This window comes from Pseudorasbora parva, chromosome 21 (genome assembly GCF_024679245.1).
Source record: "Pseudorasbora parva isolate DD20220531a chromosome 21, ASM2467924v1, whole genome shotgun sequence".
Taxonomy (NCBI): domain Eukaryota; kingdom Metazoa; phylum Chordata; class Actinopteri; order Cypriniformes; family Gobionidae; genus Pseudorasbora; species Pseudorasbora parva.
The window spans coordinates 35,395,226-35,415,901 of record NC_090192.1 but is presented as its reverse complement, the minus strand read 5'-3'; the positions used below and the strand labels follow the sequence as shown (position 1 = coordinate 35,415,901).

General features: G+C 37.5%; 1 protein-coding gene across 4 annotated transcripts in view; it reads right to left on the bottom strand.

Moving 5' to 3' along the window:
- LOC137056245 (cadherin-18) overlaps positions 1 to 20,676 on the bottom strand; it is a 331,361-nt gene that overhangs the window by 99,096 nt on the left and 211,589 nt on the right. For all 4 annotated transcript variants that reach the window (XM_067430266.1, XM_067430265.1, XM_067430267.1 and 1 more), the window contains one exon: positions 14,552 to 15,208. In XM_067430266.1, the coding sequence (XP_067286367.1) occupies positions 14,552 to 14,800 (249 nt within the window). In that variant the 5' untranslated portion in view covers positions 14,801 to 15,208. The remainder of the gene's footprint in view (positions 1 to 14,551; positions 15,209 to 20,676) is intronic.

The following is a 20,676-nucleotide window of genomic DNA, read 5'->3' as shown; positions in this document are numbered from 1 at the left end:
GATCTCAATCCAATCGAGCATCTGTGGGATGTGCTGAACAAACAAGTCAGATCCATGGGGAGGCCCCACCTCACAGCTTACAGGATTTTAAAGATCTGCTGCTAATATCTTGGTGCCAGATACCAGAGCACATCTTCAGGGTCGAGTGGAGTCCATGCCTCGATGTGTCAGGTCTGTTTTGGCAGCAAAAAGGGGACCAACACATTTTGTGAGGTAATGCCTAAAAGTCAAGAATGTCTGAATGAAGTTCACTTTTGTTTTACTCCATTGGTAAACTGTTTTTTTTTTCTTGTTGTTTTAAATAAACCTCTTGTTTCATGAAAAAAATTGAAAATCTTTAAGGATGGTTAGGCAGTTTTTCCAAAAAACAAGTGAAAATTATGATTAAGATGTTTGTAATTTTAAACACATTAAAAGAATAAGCATTTCTACTAATGACACATATGTAATTACTTTTCGCTGCCTTTTTGAGTTTATTTTTGAGCTTATCAAAGACCTCATTATTTCTGGATTTTTACATCTGCCCTCACTCAGAATATCCTCCAAAAATTACACCTTGAATAAAAAGTCTCATACTTGAACAGCAACATCCACCAACATGATAGACATTTTCCTCTGAATAATGCTCACAATATGCCTGTAACCTTGGAAACCCAGCAAATTAATTTCTTCCACTTTTAATTTTTCTCTGACAGAAGGCAGAAACAGATTTTTCCAACACCAAAAGTCATTTTATCAATGGATAAGAATTTCTAGCAAAATATTACAATTTTCCCATAAAAGTTATTGTCACTAACTAGCCTTTAATAAACCAATAAAGTTATTACCAACTCATGTAATTATGAATCACTTAATGGGTCTATTACTCATATAATGTTTGGTAACATACTCCGTGGAGTAAAATGAGCTGAAATTGCTGTAAAATGTAGAAGTGAAATGAGTGAGGACAGGTCTCATTAAGTGTGAGTCAGGATGGATGGAGTGTGGGATAAAAAAAAAAAACTCAATGACAGGACAAAAAGTCTTTGAGATGCAGGAGAGAGACGCAGAACGACATAATGAAGGAGAGGAAGATTGAGGGAGTATGAGGAGGAGCGAAGGAGAATGAGGTCAAAGAGTAAAATAAACTCATCAATCACCACAGAGCTTTATATTCACAATTAGTAAGGTGGACTTGTCTCTGATTAAACTTATCCTTTTTTCCTCTGAAGAGCTTTTAATCAGTGTGTGTGTGTGTGTGTGTGTGTGTGTGTGTGTGTGTGTGTGTGTGTGTGTGTGTGTGTGTGTGTGTGTGTGTGTGTGTGTGTGTGTGTGTGCGCGTGTGTGTGCGTGTTTGTGTGTGTGTGTGTGTGTGTGTGTGTGTGTGTGTGTGTGTGTGTAGAATGCCTTTGTTAGTGGTTCAATAATCACTTATTTTTCTCTAGCTGCACCTTTCTAATCAGGTCGATTTGGGCAAACCCTCCCCACCCCAAAAAATTATTTAGTGTAGCTGTAGCCCAGACGAAAATCAGCAAACATACTGTTTTCAAATTTATTTTAGTTAAGTACGCACTCAAGTCTGTCTCAGATTTTCTCTAATAAATAAAACTAAACAAAATTAATTTAGATAAAATATAATTATTGTGTATTGTGTACAAATCAAAGAGCAACAATAAACAGCATTTACTTCCACATGATGATGATGAGTGTGTGTGTGTGTGTGTGTGTGTGTGTGTGTGTGTGTGTGTGTGTGTGTGTGTGTGTGTGTGTGTGTGTGTGTGTGAGGGAGTGAGTATGCGAGTGAATGGTTTCTCCAAGACAGTCAATCAGATTAAATTGGAGGGAATGGGACATTTTTGTGTAGTCCTATGTCTATAGATTATGTATCTAGATTTTATGATCTCAAACCATTTTCCGTTCGGTCTTCATTAGATCTCATTCAGAAACAATTGAAAAATTGTGTGAATGATTGAATTTTTAATTCCTAAGTGAGAAATGTATAATGTATATGTATACACACATGCATTTTATTTTACATAAAATGTTCTCTCAAACCGTAATGAACATTTACTTAAGCGGCAAGCATGTGCATTTAAAACTTCATAAGAGAAGGCTAAAGTTTAGCATTGAACACCTCAGCTTGCCCATCCTGCGCTACTCAAAGTGGAAACAGTTCCTTGATTCTGCCAGGGACCATCCATATATAACCATATGAATAAAACATTTAAACACCTTTTGTATCAGAGTATGTCAAGACCTGTAACGCTGACAGAGCAGAACAGACACATCTGAGGCCAGAGGGTTTTTTAGACACATTATGTTGAAATATGCTCACACCATTTATATAAGCCTAGTAAAAAACCTTCAGAGGAAAAAAGTCAGTCATCAGTGGAGAAATACAAATATTTGCCATCCTCCTTCAGCTATCGGCTTGAGTTACGCTGGATTTTCCAATATGCACTTTCCTGTAAGCCATTTTTGGATATAAATATATTATTAAGGAGTAAGTGTAATATAAAATTTTAATATGGGAGATTGTACAAAACACTTATGTTTTTAAACACAGAAAACTCTGATCTGAAAAGCAGCAACTTTTTATAAGATGTGATTGTAAATGTTATGCAGCAAGATCTACAGTGTGCCTGGAAAATAAAGTCGTCCGAGTGTCTGGAAAAATTGTGGCTGACAAAAGAGAGAATGTTCTGCTCATTTCTCAGCGTGAACTCATTTTGACAAAAAACAAACATTGTGAAGGGAATGTTTAAATGTAAAAATAATAATGTGTATAATATAGATCATAAAACTTTATGTTTTGTTCTGTTTGAGACAGCAAAGTTGTTCTAAGATAGCAGGAGAAACTCCAATTTGCTCAGTTCACCACAAAGTCCAGACCTCAACCCTATCGAGCACATTTGGGGTGAGTTGGAAAATAAACTGATCAGATCTGTCGTATCTCTAATAAGTGATGGTCAGAGCAACCATCTGCAAGTTTTAGGAACATTATGAAATGAAATCATGTTTTGGAGACAAAAAAGGTCAGTATTTTCAGATCTGTCAGGTGTTCTAATAATTTTGGCCACCACTGCATAAAACCAATCAATAAATGTCCAGACTGAATTTGCATTTAGCATTCTATATGAATATTGCATATAGAGCTCTGAGTTCAGCCACTGCGTAACTGGCTTTCTATAAACTTTTACTCCAGACACTCCAGAATTAGATGATCTCCCAAGACACTAATCTAGTCTAACATTTTGGTGCCTACCAGAGAATCACAAGATTAAAAATGCACGATTATGGAATCTGAGAGGGATTTTTGCTGAAGAGAGGATCTCCGTCTCCTCTTCCTCCTGGGTAATGTATGAGCATCACATACACCGAGCCTGAAGTTTTTCAAGGACCCTTCTGTAAAAAGAGAGGCTGTCTGACAGGAGCCAGAACAGCACCGTTTCCCTTTCAAGGTCTGACAATACATAAAAATGCATCACCTTGAATATTCCATCACCTGCACAAACATTGTACATCATATATGTTACCCATGTGTCTTCATGTGGAGCATGAGGAATAACGGTCTCCCAATGCCGAGGGTGAACGCCCAGGGATGAGTTACGACCTCAGACAAAGACCTTGTACGGCAGTCTTTTTGTTATTAGATAATACATGCTGTGTTTTCTAACTCTTGTTTTCATTTTATTTCTAAAACAAATAAATAAGAGAAAAAAAAAATATTTAATGAGCTTTTAATGAGGAGGGATTGATTTGAAAGTGGCAAGCAGAATGATTATCTCGACCACAGGGCTCGTAAACCTCTTTATCAAACAAACACAATGATTTATTTCTCATCCACCTGCAATTGACTGGAATATTATTTTTGTATTACATGTCCTGCCCGATCGGTCGGTATAAGCATCAACCGTGCACGCACACACGCACGCAAGCGCCCAGATCAAGAAGGGAATAGTATTTCACTATTTGAGATTCAGCGGCCTGCCGACAGGCTTCCGTTTTGGTAGCCCGTGTGGAAAACACATAGCCCCGGGACAACTATTACACATAAAAATACGTTTTACTCACATAAGTGTGTTGCACCATTCCTGTCGGATGCAATATAGAAGGCACAACAGTGTGTTTTAATCTCAATGCGTCTGCAAATCCAGCGCGACCTTAGACTTTACAAACGATTCCGCAGTGAAATGAAGCAAACACGCATGTCTTCCCGACGTGAGCTGGAACTTTATTTAAAATAAATCAAGTAGTATCACACATTCCTAATATTAGGTTCCAAAGGAAGCTTATGCAGTGACTGTGCTCTTCCACAATATCTTGCTATATTCTTCGGCATGTTTATTGCTGTTGACTAGCGCAATCCAAACAGCTCAAGATTTGAACACGATTCTTTTCTGGGCCTGGTGTCTATAAAAGCTTTTCTTTGACTATCAATGAAGTTTTCAGCTCTGAAACTTACAGGATATTCTTATATTACCATGACCTTTATATATCAAAAGCTCAAGGGAAAGTTGATTTCTCAATTCATCACCCCTTTAAATTATTTCAAATAAACAATTAATTTTTATAAACATTTATTTACATGTAAACACTAAATAATTAAAGGTGCCCTAGAATGAAAAATTGAATTAACCTTTCCATAGTGAAATCATAAGAGTTCAGTACATGGACATCACATACTGTGAGTCTCAAACACATTGCCTCCTATTTCTTATGTAAATCTCGTAAATCAAAAACTCAACAGAAAAAAAAGTGCTTCTCAACATAAACCCAACCATGATGTAAGAGTTGGGGATTATATGCACGTCCCCAACATTTGCATCTGTCTAAACAATCCGAATCTACTGATGGTAAACAAGACACTCAAAGATAGCAAAAACGGCTCTCATGACACATGGTTGAGGTTTATTATAATCGGATACCACAACAAATCATTCGTTTGTTCGGCCCATTTCAAGCAAGCTTCACTCAGCGTCTTAAACTGAACAAAGGGGCAACTATATTCCTGCAAGCAGTAAGTAATTTATCCACTTTATTGACTCGCTGTTTAAACAATTTCTGATTAAATTGAAAGTTTCTTAGAGAGACCGCATTGTCTAGATGACGCAAGATTCTAGTACAGTAACAATAGGATACTCCAAGTACCATACAAAACTAAATAGTGTCTAATGACAAAGGTTAATATTATTTTGTATTACAAAATACAACCTTAGATACTTTGCTTACAGATTGTTCACGCGATCCTTCTAGCAAACATCACCTTTTCCACCATATAAGTTAAACGATAGTCAATGGAGAAATAAGCCACAAACCCTCTATGTAGATATCAGAGAACAATTTAACATAATGTTTCAAATCATTTTAGGGCACCTTTAACATTTAATATCAATACAAATATTTGGATTATTATTTATACATATATTCATATTAATTTATATATTTGATAAAAAGGTTCATAAAATCCTGTGTCAAAAAAATAAAAAAAATAAAGGTCGTTTTGAAATGGTCACACTGTGAGTTCAATAATGTATTTCATTAATATAAATAATTATTCAATTTATATTAATGAATATTTTATGTCAACATGGATATTCATACTGATATGCATACATGTTAATATTTATTTTTAATATGCAATATTAATCAATATACAAATATTAATATTTATCAGTTTTTTTTATAATGTTTTATATTTATGCAATCTCTTTTCTGCCTCAAAAACAAAAACAAAAAAAAACATTACAAAATAAAATTTAAAATAGAAACATAAGCTGTATCCGAAATTCCATACTGCCTACTATGTAGTGGGCGAAAAACAGTGTGTGACTCATAAAAGAGTAGGATAAATATAGTCGGATGACCTACTACTTCCAGCGAGTGCATGCAATGGACACTTTACTTTCCCATGAGCCCACGAAGAGGATTTGTGAATGGTAGACAAGCGACACAACTGATGCTGAACATGACGAATGTAGCACATCCAGATTATCATGTCATACTATACACATTCATATAGAGAATATACTCTTTCGAATTTGCAAAGTGAGAACTTTTTTCCAAACAAGTACCTACTCAAGAGAGTATATGATTTCGGACGCAGTGACGGAAAGAGATATTAGTGATAGTGATAGTCACAACCGCTAGAAATAATCACAATTGTGATCTATGGAATAAGATATGAGCTTCCATACATATTTGATTTGACTGTGCTATAGAAATCTGAGTGAAAATTGCACTGGTAACGGTATGGACTTCTGGTAATACTAAACTGTATGTATTAACTGAGCTGTTTTTCCATGGTGCATTCATTACAAATTTGCTTCATGGAATGCCAATGAGGTGATTACTGTAATCATATGGTACTTTGACCGCTAAAGACTGTGCAAGTATTTTGACAAAACAGCTTTTCCGGTCCCTTTTATCCATTTTTGAGGATGAGGACGCCGCCAGTAAAGCACTCAACCACATGAATGCAAGAAAATAAAGAGCAGTAGGAAGGAAGGGTCTATCATCTCAGTTTGTCATCCCTCACGGGAACCTTTCCTGTTCTATTGCAAGCGTCTGCAAGTTTTAATTAAGCAAAGGCTCAAAATAAACACACACACACACACACACACACACACACACACACACACACACACACACACAAATGGAGGGGCTGAAGGATTAATTGTCTAGAGTCTTTGCCGATCTAATTAAGGGTCATTTTGCATCATGGCCATATTTTACCAGCCCCTGTGATAGAGGCGGTAATTAAATATGAGGGAGTTAGCCGCACTAACGATCTTGGGACCTTGCCTTTTGCATGCGCATGTCAAATTAAAGCCCTCATAACAGCTTGCTCTTAATGGCATTTTATCGTTGTGGATTAGCATATTCTGTTGACGCTGTAAACCTTGTTCAATTTTTGTAAACTGCTTGAGTACGGAGCACAGCGGTGGCCAGAGGGCTAAGGGGCATCTTAATCCAACCTGCCGCAGAGAGCTAACCAATCAGAGCGCCTCAGAAGCAGATATGCTAATAAAGGAAGACAAAATGTAATTATTATTTCATGCAATTAACAACCTGATAAGGCTCTATTTTGAAGTAATAAATTTTTTCAATTAATACCATCTGCTTAATACCCATGTAGCACTCCAGTTACAATTTCAAACCACGCTTAAAGAAAGTCTAGTCCTGCCTGTGGCTTTAAAGATGACCTATTATGCTTTTTAACATATTTTACTTTCTTAAGTGTGTAATGTTTGAGCACGGAAGAGGTCAGCAAAGTTACAAAGTCACTCTAAAGGGAGTTATTCTCTGTATCAGTTCGCACTGTTTCTGAGCTCCCAGAAATGCCTCCATAGTCTCGAGTTTTCTTCTGGGAACAAACACATCACAAAATCCCTTATTTAAATAATTCTCACCCAAGGCATATGCAAAAATATCACTTGAATTCAACAAGGAAGTGACTTAATCTGCAATTCACCGACTGGCCGCTGGAGACAGGCTCCAACAGGGAGTCAATCCCATACACACCCATTGTTAAAATGCCCGACCTTACAGCAGAAAAAAAATATGTTTACAGCCTGGTACAAAAAGTGGTTTTGGTCTACATGGCTAATTTTCCCCTTCATGACAAATGTGAGGGGGTTAATTTTTTTTTATAACTCATCCGTTTAAATTATATTCCGCCTTAAAGTTCTGCATAATTAAAGGCATGGCCACTTGAGTGACAGGCGGATTGCCGCTGCTAGATTCAGCAACCAGGCACCTCAGCTCCAGCCACGTCCCATCTCTTTGCCAATTTTCGGTTACCTGAATGATGTGACGGACGGCCGGTTCTGCCCACTTTGGCCTTAAAAAAATGCTCTTCAGAAAACTACATCACAGAAATTACAATGTTCGTTGTTTTATTCAGTCTATGGTTGAAACTCCTGGTTATTGTAAGGGGCGTGGCATTTCCAAAACATGCTTGAAGCGGCTGACCAATCGAAACACAGTGGTCCAGCCTACCAATCAGAGCACATTGTGCATTTCAGAAGGAGGGGCTTAATAGATACAGGAACTAAACAGAGCATTACTGACAGACTGAGAAGAAAGGTGATATAACACAGGAGAATATGTGAAAAATGATGAGATTTTTGAATACCGTATTTTCCGGACTATAAGTCGCACTTTTTTTCATAGTTTGGCTGGTCCTGCGACTTATAGTCAGGTGCAACTTATATATCAAATTGAATTCATACTGACTGACAAGAATAAACGTACACTCAGGGCCATTTTTTGGGATTTCCGGCCTGGATATGGCCTACCCAAATTGAAAAGCTTCCCATAAACACATACAGTGGTCTAGGTTCAAAATGTTTAAACCCTTTAAAGTTACATAAAACACTGCTAAAAGTGATTATCATGTAAGCATATGTTGTCTAAGCTGTAATAACCCCCCAAAAGAGTAGGCGCTTTTTTAGATTTTTTCCCCCATAAATTAATTTTTGAAAGTGTGTAACTCAGGCCCTGTGTGCTCTAGGAACCTGCAGACAGTTTGGGCTATTTCCACAAAATTCCAGAAAATATTGGAACAAAGAAGTTTGTCTGTGTCATGTTGTATGACAGATTTATTCAAATGGGTCTGAAGGGATGACCCCCCCCCCATCCCACCACCATATACAGTGATATAAATGCAATATTCCCGTGTCATTAAATTAATTATATATGCTGGAAGCAGCACAAAGTGTCTGCAGGGTCCTAGAGCACTTACCCCACTGTCGGTGAGGTGTGTGTGTCGGTGAGATACGCGCGCGTGTGTGTGTGTGTCAGTGAGATGTGTGTGTGTGTGTGTCGGTGAGAGAGAGAGAGAGAGAGAGAGAGAGAGAGAGAGAGAGAGAGAGAGAGAGAGAGAGAGAGAGAGAGAGAGAGAGAGAGAGAGAGAGAGATGCACAGTGGATCATTTTTTTTGCCCGTTTGCGTTTTTAGTGTTTTACTTACACAATAAGTAATGATATTATTGATATACAGTGTAGAGTAAAAAAATGCTGACCACAATTAAGATTTTAATAAATAAATCTACCTTAGTTTTAATAAATTGTTTGTGAAGTGTTTGTCATGTTTTGATAATAAAGGATAGTTTAAAACCACAGTTAGCTGTCTGTTTTCTAGATCTTTCACTCAGGAGCAAAAATATGCCTTTAAACTTTAAAGAAATAAAGATTTTACATTTATCGTGATATTTATCTATATCGACTGATATGGAAAATATCGTGATCATTTTTTTGGGCAATATTGCCCAGCCCTACTCCGTAGCGACTTATAGTCCAAAAAATATGGTATGCAAGCATTAAAACCTATTCTAGTGGACCTCGAAAACAAAATAAAAACATGAAAAATGGAATGGCCTCTTTAAAGTTCAAGCATTTCAAAACCACAATATCGCCATTTGATCAGTCTGAACAGACAACATATATTTTTCTTAATATAAATGTGAAAAATGAATTACATTCTTTTGCATTCAATTTGCCTGTCATGCTTAAAGCTAAAGCACAACGATGTAAATAAACCTTTTTTTCCCCATCGCATTGTCACAAAAATGCATTTTTGTACCATTAGATTTTCTCTCAAAGAGGTAATTTTCCATTGCTGCCTTCAAGTCCTCCTGGGAAGTTTGTACTTGTGAGCTGAGATTTGCATTCTAATTTTGCTTGGATGGTTTTGGGACTAATTTATGCATCATATGTATTTTACACTTCTTATAAATTATTCACAGACAATGATGGCAAATTAGAGTCACCTCATAAACCAGCAAAATGGGAAGTATTTTATGGCATTTTATCATTATTATTCACCAGCGAGAACATCATTTTTTTTTACAAACTGATGTAAATATACAGCCAATGATCACAATTACAACGTACAATCAAACACAACTTGGTCAAATAATTCAATTTAAATTCTACTGATGACAGTTCACAAAGTTTTATTTATGTATTAATTATTATTAAAGCGCGTATTTCATTATATCACAGCAGATGTTGTAGCAGCTGCAGCCAGTAACCCATACAATACTGTTTCAGCTGTTTGAAAAGTTATTTCAAAATAAAGGTGCATAACTAAAAGCTCAAGAAAAATCGAAATGAAAAATGTCAGGTTCCAAATCGCATACTTCCCGAGACAGCGGAGCAACTGCAATGATGATGCATGTGAATGCTAACGGATATCTTTCTCCAGGTATGATAAACACACTCCTTTACAACATATTGATGTCCTTCCTCCACGCTCACTTCATAAATACAATCATTCCAACCTGATTTGAAGGCAGCAAGTAATAATGTCTGTCTTTTCTATCTTTCTCTGTCTGCACATCTGTCTCTCCTTCCCCCGCATTGCCCTCCGCTTACGTACCCTGAATACTGATCAACCGCCACATATTTACATATTTCTGAAGATAAGAGAAGTCAAACAGTACACAGACAACTTAACCAGCTTCCTACGGCCTCATTGTGCAACGCTCCAGTAGAGAGACGTAAAGCACATGGACACGACCTGCTGAATCAATCTCTGCTTCAGAAAGAGAGAGAGAGACGATACACAAAGAGAATAAAAGGAGGACACTGGGATGGAGCAGTGCCCCCTGCTAACCGTCTCACAGTACCCATTAAACAACGTTTATTGAATCAATTTACGATGCGTAATGCAGTTTTTGAGTACTGGGGAGCTCAAGGACAGTGGCAGAGTGTCTTTCATTGAGCCTCTACTGCTATGAAAAGAGGTTCTGGGGATGGTGAATATCTGATCATAGCAGACAAACAGATTCAAAATTTAAATGTTTGAATTATTGGCACCCCTGGCAAATATGGCTAATATCAAAGATGGCTGTAATAGTAAATCGGCAATGTTTATCCTTGTGATCTTTTATTTAAAACGTGCAAAAATCAAACCTTTCGTTGAAGTAAAAGAATGGAAAGTGGGGGGTAAATCCCATTATGAAATAAATGCTTTTCTTCAAAACAATTTGGCTATAATTATTGGCACCCCTAGAATTTTTTTATGAGTAAAATATCTCTGAAGTATATTCCCATTAACATTTCATTGTTTTAGCACACCAGGGTGACTAGAGCATGACATTGTCTATAGCTATGACTTCTTGTTTCACAGGAGTATAAATATGAGGAAATCTAAATTCTCTTAATCATCCACCAGAATGAGTATAACCACAGAATATAGTTCTGATCTGCAGCAGAAGATTGTGGAGCTTCACAAAATAAAGAAAAAAGAAAGTGGCTGTAAGAAAATAGCTGAAGCATTGAAAATCCCCATTTCCACCATCAGGGCAATAATTAAGATGTTCCAATCAACTAAAGATGTTATGAATCTGTCTAGAAGAGGACGTGTCTCTCTATATCGCCCTACGGTGAGGAGGAGTTTGAGTGGACAAAGACTCTGACGGATCACAGATGGAGAATTGCAGAGATCAGTTGAGTCTTAGAAAGAAGAAAAATCTTCTTTGCTCATCCAAAAACAAACTCATTCAGTTTTCAGATACGACTGGCTATTCAAAAGGAACCTGGCTCTGTGGTCAGATGAAACAAAAAAAAGAGCTTTTAGGCAGAAAACCCACCAGATACCCCATGCCCACGGTTAAAAATACAGCTGGATCTTTAATGTTGTGGGCCTGTTTTTGTTTTTTTGTTTTTTTTGTCTTGATATCATGGATTGATGAACATCTCCTGATGGCCTCTGCTAGAAATCTTACAATGGGCCGTGGTTGGATCTTCCATCAGGTCAACGATCCAAAACAAACACCAAAATCAACACAAATGTGTCACTGAGCACAAAATGAAGCTTGTGGCATGGCCGTCCCATTCCCCTGACCTGAACCTGATGGAGAATGAGTGGTGTGAAGTAAAAGTAAAACCGCTGAGTGCATGTGAACTGCGCTATTCAAATAAACTTGACGTGCCTCAAGTCTAATAACAAGCACAAACTGTGTTAATAAATCATCCTACAGTGTTTTTTTAATTTACCACAGTAAAAGATGTGAACGGGTGTAATAGACAAAAACGAAAGCAAAGGAAAGGAAGAAACGTTTATAATGCCCTGCAAAAATGAGTGCGCCGCGAGTGACGATTTGGGAAAAGAAACGAGATGTCTCGTGGGATAAAATAGACTAACGTTAAGCCTATTGTTAAAATTCACGGAAATCGAAATATCGGATGACCAGATTGCAAAACAGAATTAAAAAGCTGACAAATCTTAAATTGGGCTCAGCCTCCCTCTCTCATTCGGCATGAATCAAATGAAATTTATTTCCCTTGTAAAAGCTTTGTGCTTCACCCCTGTGGTAAAAATCACGTGAAACAGCGTTCACATAAAAAAACACTGGGTCACTATTAGAGTTCGAAATTATAGTTTTATTTAAGTAGAAAAAAGTTCACAAACTCCTTGTAAGTGGAAGCCAGCTAATTTTTCCCTCACGTGCAAACTAGCGCGGATGAGTCCTTATTCGGGTTAGTAAAATAACAAAATGTAGTTTAAGTAGAAAATATATTTATGTAAAGAGATAAAATACAGAGTATCTTATAGTAAATTATATATTTTTATTCAAATAAAAAAAAAATAGGATAAAGTGAACATGCTAGTTTTTCTCGCAAAAAATATGAAGGCTGGAATGTAAACCTTTTTTTTTTTTTTTTTTCGGTGATGGCGGTGACGATCTCAGACCCACGGTAGGCATCACATGACCGCGGTATTGCAGTAAAACGGTAACCGTCCCAGTCCTATCTCCAAACTCATCAGACATTATAAGAGAAGACTCAGAGCTGTTATCTTGGCAAAAGGAGGTTGCAAAAAGTATTTAATAAAAGGATGGCAATAATAATGGCCAATGTGTTTTGGAGAAAAGCATTTATTTCATAATGTGATTTACCCCCTACTTACAATTATTTTTACAGCCACCTTTGATTATATCAGGGTGGCAAACATTCTGAGCACACTGCATGTATTAGTATAAGGAAAAGTGTATATGTTGCAATTGCATTTTTTTTTACTAGTGTATTTCAATAGTTCTGCAGTGTGCAAACCAATAAAAAATAAATAAAAAAATGACAACAATACAATGTAAACAGTACAAGTTTGGTACAAGTAATGTAGAAATGTAAAATTGTAACTTTTCTATTGTAATATTTAAAAACTAGGCCCAAATCAGTATGTATATATGTATATGTGATATATAATTGCCTAATTTCCCCCCAAAAACTGTTTTTGCCAATATTTTCCAAATCTAATGATTCAATTGACAACATTGACAATATTTAAAAAAGAGACATAAATATCAAAATCAGCATGGTATGTATCATTACTGTTTAACTTACTATGAAAGCAAAGAATGAGAAAAGCAAAGAAAAAAGATCTTAAAGTAAAAAAATAAAATAATTACATAAATTAGCCTATATCATTCATCTAGTAAAATACACACAAATGTGGCCACTGCAAAAGTTTCCAAGCTGATTCCAGACTGACTTGCTAATGTTAATAGATTCATGGTCCTATTTGCTATTTGGCACGGACACAAAATTCATGTTTCACAAGATCGACAAGCCCACGAGGCAAACATGGGAGAACCGGCATGACTTCTAGCCAAAATGATGAAGGCTGTCAAAACTCAAACACGAACCAATAAGTCAAGCTGCAGTTCTGAGTTGCTGTTTTGCTGTGCTAAGCTAACTCCACGCAAAGACGTTATCGATCAAGGCCCGCGGGTACAGACAAGTGATGGAATAAGGTCAGAAAAAGAGCAAAAGGTCACTTGCTTGATTTACAAATTTATGTTGTTCATGAGAGTCTGGAATGTTTCAACATTATCCAAGACTGCGGTTAAATCCCTGTTAAAATTGACAACAATAACAAGCAGCACAATGCATCTGCTGGTCTTAAAGGCAGCCAAAATGGTCAGGCTGGCCTATTTGATTTTTCTATACGGTTCTACGGGGGTTATTGACCGCTCAAGCACAGCTGTTCAGGCTGGAAAACCTTACAGCCTTACTTCAGCTAAGACCACCAAAATAAAGTAGGGTTGCCTTGTTTATTAGATTTGTCTAGATTCGTCTTTAGGTTTGTTTGTTAGATCATCTATTTGTATACTCTGTAAAATAGTATAGTATACTCTGAAAGGCGACCAATATACCTTTTAGCAGATCTACTCTTTTAACGTCCTTCTCTTCTAGGAAAACAAACCAAAAGAAGAAAGAAGAAAAGTTGTTCCTAACTGGTTTAAACTGGATGTAGCTGGTTTAGGAGGGTCAAGCTGGTCTCTCAACCTGGCCAAGCTGGAGTTCAGCTGGTTGGTCAGCTGGTCTCCCAGCTTGACCATTTGAAGAAGTGTCCTCTGTAAAACCAGCCTGTTAAACAAGCTATGGGGCTATAAGACCAGCTAACGGACACCAGCTTAGGCTAACTTTAGCTGTTTTCATCCTGCATGTCATCCTGCACCAAAAGCAAGCAGCAAATATTTTTTCATGGCTGAATTGTTGTGGGTGGTAACAATTACAAAATAAGGGAATTTAAAATCTTCCAGAGGAAATGTCATGCTTACCTTTCCTACATATTGTGCATCTGGACCAATGTGCTCCTCTAAGACAAAGAATTGGTTCCATATCCATCCCCGCTTGGGCCGATGGTGGACCTCTGTTTCCCCGTCTTTAGTCTGGTTGTGGTTGTGAGTTGCATTGTGGCTCCTGGAAATGACTTTGGCCTGGCCGTAATGGCTCGCCTCATAACCCCTCTCCAGAAAACACAGGCACAAAAGTACAGGACACAAACAAGAGCTCGGGTTCACCTTCATGACTGCGAACAGGAGCGAAATTCCTAATATTCCGAAATGATTCAAGAAACTCCCAATGTTCTGCAATATTCCAAGTACACAGCGATATTCCACAAATGGTATATTCCAAAGGATATAGATGGTTTCCAAATCCCCCTTCTCCTCCACCTCCACGTCCTCCACCACCACCAACCAGCAGCCACCTCTACTCCTTGTTCCCCCCTCTGATGGTCGTTTGAGGGGCTTTATTTAATCAGACGTCGGACCGGAGGTCCAGAAAGCTTGAATGAGATTCATATTTCAGTCGTTCATTTTGGAATGGCAGTCGAAATGCATTTACATCATGCACATTAAGAGCACTCGCGTTCGAGAGTTCAAGCCCGGATGCAACAAACTTGTAAGACGACAGCAGTGGCCATGTTGAATCTCCTGTGAAAAGATAAAATGCACAAGCAGTTTTAATATTTCATTCTGTTGCATGATACCACAAGAAAAGGGACATCTCAACATCTCAAAATTATGAGTACAACATCATTGCATAACCTCTGATTTTCTAAAAAATAAAATCAAGTTTATTTTACTATTTTGCTGGTCTTATTGCAAAAGATGTATCAGTACATGGCATTTTAAGAGCAAGTCTTTGTCCGCATTCTATTTAGTAGGCAAAAAAGTATGTGAGTAGTACGTCTGAATTCACGGTACACACAGCAAACATCACTGGGTGATCTACTACTTCTGGTAAGTCTATGCATGGGGCCACGGGAGAGGATTTATGAATTACAGTGAACGGACTCAACTGACAGTGATAGAACACATGATTATGACAACATGGCATGTGTATGTCTAATTCATACTACACAAGTTCATATTAAATACACCAGGCTTTTAAGCGGTTGCTTAGTATGCAATTTCGAACACAGCTTTTGTGTTTGTAATTTAGTTTTATTCAAAATCTGAAAAACTTTCCTTTTATGATGTTAATCAATATTCAATTAGCTATTTGGTCATAATTTCACTTTATTTGGTAACACTTTATTTTACAGTATATTTGTTACATACACTCGCCTAAAGGATTATTAGGAACACCTGTTCAATTTCTCATTAATGCAATTATCTAATCAACCAATCACATGACAGTTGCTTCAATGCATTTAGGGGTGTGGTCCTGGTCAACACAATCTCCTGAACTCCAAACTGAATGTTAGCCTAGAAATCTAGATGCACCCTAGCGGCAGCAAATCTAATCTGCCCGCGAGTGTCATCTAGCAACTCTCAATACCCTTCTGAGCTGTAAACGCCAGACTCTGGTCGGGCCAATCACATCGTGTATAGAGTCGGTGGGCGGGGCCATAATGACGACGGTCGAGTTGCGTTTGCGTGCTTCTAGTAAACACAGAAACTGGTGAACGGCGGTCTTTCGAATCAGCTTTGACCACGACTCTGGAAGACTTGGAGTTAAGCTTTTCTCTGAGAAAAGAACGGCACTGAAGTCATTCTTAAGAAGGGAAGATGTGTTCGGAGTTTTGCCGACCGGATAAGGTGAATGTTTAATCAACAAGCTCTGTTTCACCTTCGTTGCTCTGGTTGGTTGTCGCTCTATCCTATTGCGTGCAGAGGGAGTTTGAAAGGCAACCGTTTATCCCGCCCCACGGATTGAACAATGTCAATGGTGAGTTTCCAGACCAAACATCTTGGTGTGGGTCTGGCTTGTCAGGCTAACTAAATGTCAGAATGGGAAAGAAAGGTGATTGAAGCAATTTTGAGCGTAAAAAGAGAAAAACATCCACTACGCGGCAGTCCTGTGTGCGAAAATACCTTTTTAAGGTTAGAGGTCAGAGGAGAATGGGCTGACTGATTCAAGCTGACAGAAGTGCAACTTTGACTCAAATAACCACTCGTAACAACCGAGGTATGCAGCAAAGCATTTGTGAAGCCACAACACGCACAACCTTGAAGCGGATGGGCTACAACAGCAGAAGACCCCACCGGGTACCACTCATCTCCACTACAAATAGGAAAAAGAGGCTACAATTTGAACGAGCTCACCAAAATTGGACAGTTGAAGACTGGAAAAATGTTGCCTAGTTTAATTCTGATGGTAGAGTCAGAATTTGGTGTAAACAGAATGAGAACATGGATCCATCATGCCTGTTACCACTGTGCAGGCTGCTGGTGGTGGTGTAATGGTGTGGGGGATGTTTTCCTGGTACACTTTAAGAACCCTTAGTGCCAATTGGGCATTGTGTAAATGTTACGGCCTACCTGAGCATTGTTTCTGACCATGTCCATCCCTTTATGACCACCATGTACCCATCCTCTGATGGCTACTTCCAGCAGGATAACGCACCATGTCACATAACTCAAATCATTTCAAATTGGTTTCTTGAACATGACAATGTGTTCACTGTACTAAAATGGCCCCCACAGTCACCAGATCTCAACCAAGTAGAGCATCTTTGCGATGTGGTGGAACGGGAGCTTCGTGCATTGGATGTGCATCCCACAAATCTCCATCAACTGCAAGATGCTATTCTATCAATATGGGCCAACATTTCTAAAGAATGCTTTCAGCACCTTGATGAATCAATGCCACGTATAATTAAGGCAGTTCTGAAGGTGAAAGGGGGTCAAACACAGTATTAGTATGGTGTTCCTAATAATCCTTTAGGTGAGTGTATGTTACATGCACTTACTTTATTAAAAGTAAATTATGCATAATTACATGCATCTAGCCCTCAACCAAATCCTAATCCTACCATAACCCAATAGTAAGTATATGTAGTTTAGTATTATTACTCAGTACTTAAATATATAATTACACTGTAACAATGACCTGTAACAAACCTTAAATATAATATCAATGCAATTATAGATTAAAGTACAGAGTAATAATTAACATTGTTCTTACTATACGTTTAGGATTAGTTGCATGTAATTATGCATAATATACTGTTATTACTACAGTAAGTGTTTGTAAATACAAGGACACTGTAAAATAGTATGTTACCAACTAGTTTATTTTACAAGTAATATGGCAATTTACCCTGATGGCAAAAGAAGGTTTGCCCAACAATGACTAGTTTGTCATCATTTACTCTCAGCATCCACTTGAACAATCTTTCATCCCATTTCATCTTTTATGAAAGATTTCTCAATAACAGAGTCGGACCAACATAAGGGTGAGTAAATGAAGACAGATTTTTCATTTTTGGGTGAACAATTCCATTAAAAGAAGTAATTTATGAAATTTTCTTACAGAGAAACAAAACAACAGATGCTTGGCTTAGTAAGTCCGCAACTAATTAACTCTGGGTTACAATCAATATTTTGCAGTTTAACAAGGCTTGGCATAATGTAGTACCTTTGGATTCAGTCATATACAGTGACTGCAGAACATGTTCACAATGCAGTCAAATATAGTTACTCATCCTAAATTAGCAGCATGTAGATGAGTTAATATGAAGGTGTAAAAGCATATCTAATGTAAAATGATTATCTTTCAGGATTGCATTTTGGTAACACGAAATACAGATTTTCGAGTGTTCTTAATGATATAGGGGTGCTTTAAACCAGGCAAGCAGAAGACACTTTAGTCATGCTTTGGTGATAAACAGAAGACAAACATTTAATCATAAAATTTGAGAGATCATAGAGTTGCGAGCGGCATATTTAGTTTAATGAATGCAAAAATGCTAATCCCTTTCTATGCACTAACAGCACTCTCATCAACGTTCAGGAAAGGTCAGGAATATAATAAAGTATAATTAAATGTGAGGAACCGAGAGGATTCAGCATTCAGTCAATTCAAAAAAGTAATTCTGACTTGACTAAAAATATGTTTATGCTAACATTCAGTTACCGATAGGGATGTTGACGAATATTTGATGATTGATTAATTGTCTATAGTACATTAATCAACAGAAATAATCGATTATCGTTTAAGCAGGGTCATGCGTGCGGAGCGAAAAAGGAAAGAGGAAAAATAGATTGATAGGTTTTATAAACACGGCACTCAAGTTAAAATAACTATAAAAATCTTAAATCTTACATATATTTAAAAAAATCTTACAAGCAAAAAACGATTCCGTATGAATGGCCCTAAACTTAACAAAGCACGTTTTTATTTCAGTGCAGCTATATATTTATTCAGTCAGTTTGCCTCGTACATTCAGTTTACAGCATCAACAGCAAGCCAAAGAGGGCAAGGGGTCAACTTAACTATGTATTTGCATTTTAAACACGTATGCATTTTAAACACTTTGCTACATTATGTTCTAGCATGCAATAAATGCACATTCCTAAATGAGCAAGTTTTTTTTGTTGAAAATCAAATCAGCTGTAAATATTTATAAGTTACATATTCACAAATAGGCTGCAACTCCTCGTAATTGCCTTTATGTGCTATATATCTTTATGTGCATATACCTCAGCAAATTTTCATTTGTGTGACTGCAGCCTCTGCTTTTCTGCTACAGACAGCGTGTGAGTAGCCTCGCCGTTACTTTCAGTTAATAAAGGAAAAAAATACTACAAATTTATGGTTTTATTTTTGTGATTGCTTGGGGCAATTCTACAGCCCTTTATCAAAACCTTCAACACAGAGCACATCTCAGATTGTTTTAATCAATGCACAAATCCTAAAAACAAATGAACACTATCGGTTCCTAAATTCTGATTGGCTGGGCAAGGCAGACGTTTGAGTGGGATCAGCCCACCCCTGCCCATACCAAGAACCGGCCCGGGAAGAGTGTTTGCACACACACTGATAACAGATCTGAGGCGGCGTTAGTGAAACATTGTATTACTCATTATATTTGATTATTAAATAAGTAATTTAATTAAATGATCAATCACATCGACTCATTTTACAATCCTATTTGGCCTAAAACTAGGTGAGGAACAAGGCATTTTGAGCAGCATTTGAACACCCTGTCATTGACGATTAGGCACTGCTGTAGATGCACATTGCATTATTAAGGCTAACGATTAAACAATGAATTGGTCGCTAATTTAAGCGGCGATAGATCATCGGAATGTATGTAAACTGACATCCCTATTTACTGATCTTAAGGTCATCTGCAAATGTCCGATGTGTATGCATTCAACAGTTTGCAAAGGTTTCCAGCTAATTTTAGGAAGACAGAACATACAACAACCTAGTAACCACCGCAGCTCTAGCACGCATGAGACTATAACTCAATTGAAGCCTCTAACAACATTTGGAAGCTTCCAAATCTAATACTGTCATGGGCGTCAAATCCTTTAAATGGTAAACAGTGGAAATCCCCTTAAAAATGTACATGGATTAAAAATATGTTCTGGATTCTTGGATAATCCTCATGTTTGAGCAAGCTCTTCACTCAGGAAATAATGCAGCTCGTGTTTAGTCACTGGTGACACGTATACAGAGAGCTGGTTGTTAAATCAAGACTTCCATCTTCTGAGAGGGAGACACATTGTGTATTGTGGTGTGCATCCTGATCTGTCAGGAATGACTGGTCTCAAAAATAAAAGTGTGTTAGCACTAACCTAACCATATCAGTTTCTATACTATCCCTTTAGTGTGACTCGGTCACTCAGCCAAATAGCAAAGAGCAGACCAACACTTCAACAAATCAAGTCCATGTATGTGTAATCAGACAGTGTGAGGTTACTGCACAGACTCTCAACATACAACATAACGCAATGTTTAGTGACTAATGACTATTGTATGGCTCAGACTCAGTAAATAAGTTGCATTAGACTATTTTTATTGCACCTTTATCGTCTTTTTGGAGACAATACTTGTCTCAACAACTGTCAATGGGTATCCATTTCCTTTTGTGCTCCATGGACTATCCCTTTAATATTGCTCCAGCAAAGTAATCTTTAAAGGGCTGTTAATGTTATTTTCTATC